The 5,566-nt window shown below is 52.3% G+C and overlaps 1 protein-coding gene across 1 annotated transcript in view; it reads left to right on the forward strand.

Moving 5' to 3' along the window:
- The window catches only part of shq1 (SHQ1, H/ACA ribonucleoprotein assembly factor), a 35,949-nt gene that overhangs the window by 15,941 nt on the left and 14,442 nt on the right, over positions 1-5,566 (forward strand). Inside the window, 3 exon segments of the mRNA XM_080845691.1 lie at positions 1,303-1,312; positions 1,315-1,359; positions 4,017-4,139. Of these exon segments, the coding sequence (XP_080701817.1) occupies positions 1,303-1,312; positions 1,315-1,359; positions 4,017-4,139 (178 nt within the window).

Below are 5,566 nucleotides of genomic sequence, written 5' to 3' on the forward strand. Positions count from 1 at the left end.
CGGTTTGGAAAATGTCTTGGGTCGGGTTGGGGCGGGTGTTAAAAATAACGCCCTCTCGCGCATCACTACTATTTATACATGAAGTTTGTGTGTATATATTTATATATGCATACTGTACGTATATGTTCATCTACAGAGACATGTTTCCCTCTGGCTCTCTCTGAACATATGAAGTCTGTATGAGTCTCCATATTCCTCTCAAATGGCTTCCACTGGACTACAGTGTATATTGTCTTGCAGTGGGCTCATAAGACTGACTTTGAGCGTGACATTGAACTCTAACAGTACCTAGATATATATATATATATAACAAAATGTAAGGAGAATAATAAGTAAGAAGTAGGGTGTAAAAATAGCATTGTCGATGTTTGTATAAGGTCAGTTAGCTTACGGTCACTAAGGAATGCCGCACACAGGAGAGTGGATTTTCACCCTCACCTCAAGATCACCTAGTATGTGAACTCGAACGGGGTCAACTTTGTGTCAACAACCCAAGTAGGGAAGGCAATGCAAGAAACAGAAGTTCGTCTAGGAAAATGTCAAAATGGCAGGATCTAAATAGACAGGGAGCTATAATTCTTAAGTGCCCCAGAAAACCGCATAGGAAACATAACATTTCACCTGACTGAAGTATGTGTACTTTTTTTTGGCAAGTATGCCCGCACAGTATTCAGCAATTACTCTCAAGAATAGCCCGGCTGGAATGCTCTCCTCAGTGCTTCCCTCACTGGCCAGGCTCCGGGGCGAATGTTTGAAATCACAGAGGGAGGGAGGCAGCTGCCTTGTGGTCAGGACTGTGACCCCACACGCGCTGAGCGACGCATTCCTCCCCATTACACACAGGCTCAGGGGCCCGGCCTCCACCCAGAGCGCCGATAAAGGCATTCGCTCCAGCCTGCCTGCCTGCCTGCCTGCCTGCCTGCCTGCCTGCCTGCATAGCTCTGGTCTTATGTCTGCTCGTATGAGCTCCATACTGAGACTTGATGTTTTAATGGCTTTACAATGTGGATGCCAGTCAGCCAGTCAGTCAACCAGCCAGTCCGTCAACCAGCCAGTCAGTCAGTCAGTCGGCCAGCCAGCCAGCCGGCCAGACAGTCAGTCAGACAGTCTATATTGCCCCCACACAATCTATATATACTGCTGAAAGTGGATACCCCCAGGGGAAGCTTGTGTGTCCTTATCTGGGGGTGTGTGGGTGTGTGGGGGGGGTGAAGATGAGGTGTAGAGTTGGACACTTGCAGAGAATGACACCCCAGATGGACTGACCCTCCTTCTCTCTCACCCCTTGACCCCTACATGCAGGTGGAGTCTCCCTGAATATCCGCAAGCTCAGCGGGACCCTGTGCTGGCTGGAGGTATGTGAGAGTTGACCACACACACACACACACACCCACACACACACATTCACACACACACTTACATACTTGATCAATACATTCTTTTAAACCACTGCCCGTGGATGCTGCATAGTGAGTACCTTACCGCTCTTACACACTCCTGCCACCCCCCCATCATCCCATCCATCCCATCCCCACCCCCCTGCACTTGAACTCCCCAACCGCAGTTCAAACGTCCTGCAAATATTGACCGCGACCACGGCTCTGTGCTCACTGTGCCTCTTCCAGTCAGCGTGAGCTTGTAAGACGCTATCGACCCGGTCGAGTCTGACTTGGCAGTTGATGCTATACCTCCATCTCTGGGGCAGATCAGATCCTATATGTATTGGTGGAGGGTTTATAGATCTCACGGTCTCAGACCTGTGGCTCGGCCTGGACGTGGCCCCTGGACGTGGCCCCTGGACGTGGAGAGAAAGGGAGAGAGAGAGAGAGGGAGAGAGAGGGAAATAAAGAGAGAGCGAGGGAGAGAGAGAAGAAGAGAGGAAGAGCGAGAGAAGAAGAGGGAGAGGGAGAGAGAGAGAGAGAGAGAGAGGGAGAGAGTGTCTGTTTCCCCCCTGCTGCCTTGACTGGTGCTGGTGGCTCTGTGCTGCTCAGGGCTGGAGGAATGAAGCAGAGGCCAGGGGCTATGGGTCGGAGCAGGTGCTCCACTCCACCCCAACCCCCCCCATCGCACACACACACACACACACACACACACACACACACACACACACACCACACACACACACACACACACACACACACACACACACACACACACACCCGACAGGAAGGTAGAGGTGGAGGTTGGGAGAGGGAGGGGGGCGGGGAGCAACAACTGTTAGCCAGCCTCTCAGCTTGTTTTTTTTTTTGTTCTTTTTTTTTTTTCAATTCTGTAGACATTGTTCCTCTTTGTGTGTGTCTGAGTGAGGAAGAGAAAGCAGTATAGATTGCAGTCTGTGTGTGTGTGTGTGTCTATGTGTGTGTGTCTGTCTGTCTGTCTGTCTGTCTGTCTGTCTGTCCGTGTGTGTCTGTGCGTGTGTCTTGGCTTACCGGCTGCGGGGCAGCACAAGCCCTTAATCCCTGGCATTTTCGCAGCAGATCGCACAATGAGGGCCAGTAATCTGACGCCGCCGCTCAGGCATGAGAGCTGGCACTTTACTGTAATGGTGATAATGGGGGAGGTGGTAATGACATCCTCCAGCTGCCTGCAAGGAGCTCACCCACACACCCACGTCCTCTCCCCTCATCACTCCCACACACACACACACTCACACAGGCACACAGGCACACACACACTTCATCTCTGACTGGCAGGCTGGGCTCTTCCCCTCCTCCTTCTTCATTTCCTCTGCTCTCTGTCTATCTGTGTCCCTGTCTGTAGGCGCTTTTTGGACCGGAGGAACTTTTTCACAGTTCTGCTGGAGGAAGTTCCCCCTTTTGTCTTTTGTGTGTTTGCCCGTGTGCCCCTCTCCCCCTCTCTCTCTCTCTCTCTCTCTCTCTCTCTCTTTGCTCTGCTCTGTCTCTCTCTCTCTCTCTCTCTCTCTCCTCTCTCTCTGCTCTGCTCTGTCCCAGAGCCTCCCACTCACTTCTAACCTTTCATGCTCTCATCTTTCATTCACAAAAAAACCTGCACTCTGTTTTTCCCCTCAGAAACTAGCTCCCGTCTGTTTTTTCTCTCTCTCTCTCTCTCTCTCTCTCTCTCTCTCTCTTTCACTCTCTTCTCTCCTCTCTCTCCCTCTCTCTCTCTCTCTCACCTCCATTGTCTCTCTCTTCCTTTGCCAGCTGTTTACTCCCAGACACAGATCAGCCTTTTTTTTTCCCCAGAGCCTCTTCACACCCATGCTTTAATAGCCCACAGGGAGCTCATGAACCATGATGCCATGCTCGGATGACTCTGCACACACTATTAACAAGCAACACACAACGACCAGGAAGAAGGAGAGAAAAAGAGAGAGAGGGTGTGTGTGGGGGGGAGGGGGGGGGGGGGTGGTGTGTGAGACAGAAAAACACATTTTCTTAAGGTTTTTTATTTCTTTTTTGTATCCTTCTTTCTATTCTCCCTTTTTGCCCACTGGCTGTGAGAGACTCTGGCCTGGATGGGGGGTGATTAAGGACTGCCAGCAGTTAAGACTGCCTTTCCAGAGGTGTTTAAAAGTTCCTCTCCTATTTACCCTCCATAAAAGGGGAAGTCGTTAGAAGCAATTAGAGAGCGCAATCGCTGCAATTAAAGGAGCGCGGCGCGGCAGCTCTCGGCTGCAGAAGAAGCCAGCAGCACACGGGCTAGAGGGTTGAGTGGCTGCTCTCTGGCTTTGTTTTTTTTTTTTTTTTTTAAGATTTATTTTTGGGCTTTTTGGCCTTTAATCGATAGTTGAGAGGGAGAAGAGGTGGGGAGTGGACAGGAGAAAATTACCATCAGGCCGGAATCGAAACCTGTGACCTCCTTGAGCGTCAAGCCCAAATGTGGTCGGGGCTACTGGTTGCGCCACAGTGCCCCCCCCCCCCCCCCCCCCCCTCTCTGGCTTTGTTTACGGTCACCCCAACCCCCCACCCAGCCCCACAACATCCATGAAGTCCGCTGCTGAAGTGAGTGCCCTGTTGTTGTTGTGACGTCCTTTCCTCCGTGTGTGGTTCCCCCAGACTTACACTCGCTGCAAGACGTCTTGGTGTCGTTCGGCAGGAGGGCGGTGTCGTACCCCCTGTTCCGCCACTTCTCTCTGGTCACCTCGGCGGTACGAGACGCAGCGCGGATCTTCCAGGCAGGTGAGTTGACACTTGAGCTCCCCTCCTGCACTACACCCCCCCCCCCCCCCCCCTGAGGCTTTGCTGACAGGGCTCAGTCCTGTAAACAACACTACATTCAGCACTTGGCCCCTGGCCACCAAGCCACAGCGAAGGAGCTCGTTTTGTGGTTTCCTCAGCCAAGACTGGAACCAAACCTCTCCCTTTTTTAAACCGGGTGTTTATTCCACTGCACTGCACGGGCCTGCACACTGTGAACCCCGCGTTGTTTTTCTGTGCATTCTCACGTTTTTTATCATTGCTGCGATATATTTTATGACACATTTTCATTTCAAGCAGTCAATAATCTGATGCGTATTTTATGCGCATAATAAGCCTTTCCTCAAGGACAGGATGCAGCTTGTCTTCCTGAACATGCTGCTTGGGAGCCTAAGGCAGGTGTGCGTGTGTGTGTGTTTGTGTGTGTGTGCGTGTATGTCTGGTGTGTATGTGTGCGTGCGTGTGTGTGTTTGTGTGTGTGCGTGTGTGTGCGCGCTAAGTGAGTTAGTCCCCCTCGGTGAGCGACTGAGCTGCCTCTCAGGATGGCCGAGAGTGAGATGTCTCCAGCGTGAACCATCTCGCCCTCCCCCCTCCTCCTCTCCAGCTCTGCAGGCAGCAGTAGAGGCGGCAGCACGGGGCCGTACTTGAGAGATTTCGACCGCACGGGCTGTTGACTTTCATATCGGCGGTCGGGTGGGTGGGTGGGTGCGTGGTTGGATCCCGGTTGAACCGAGGCTTGACTAGGGCTACATGTAAGTGTTGATTTTAGTTTTAATGCGCTGGAGATGAGTCCAATTACAGGGCATTTAATTTCCTGGTTTTGCATCTACGAGCCTCATTTAGTAATGCTGGTGGTTGTGAATAAGGGGGGGGGAGGGGGCGGAGAGAGAGAGAGAGAGATGGTGATGGTGAGAATGAGGAAGAGAGTGAGCGCTAATAACATGTTGAATGTGAGTGAGTGCATGCGTCCGCGCTTGAGCATCCATCTCCATTACCCTCATTATCAATCAGCCCACTCCGCTCTGCACACGAGCCACGATGAACCCTCCTCCAAGCAATTACCCTGTCAGCAGCTCCGTTCTCCGTGTTAGTGTGTGTGTGTGTGTGTGTGTGTGTGTGTGTGTGTGTGGTGAGTGTGTGTGTGTCAGGCGTCCTCTCGCCCTCTTCAGCCGCCGGAAGTTAAGCGGAGCTGACCGCGCGGAGAGAGAGGAGGAGAGAGGTGAAGGAGTGGGTCATGCCACATGTCCCCTCCGGTCACACCCTCCTCCTGTACCCCTGCTGCAGTAGGACCGTTCTCCAATGGTTGCCGTTTTAAGAAGGGGGAGGGGGGGGGGTATAGGTGACGCATGACTGTGGCACGTAATTCATTTGTCAGGAGGCGATGGCAGCGGCGGTGGGTGGGGTGTGTG

The sequence above is a fragment of the Sprattus sprattus genome (assembly GCF_963457725.1).
Source record: "Sprattus sprattus genome assembly, chromosome: 10".
In the NCBI taxonomy this organism is placed as follows: domain Eukaryota; kingdom Metazoa; phylum Chordata; class Actinopteri; order Clupeiformes; family Clupeidae; genus Sprattus; species Sprattus sprattus.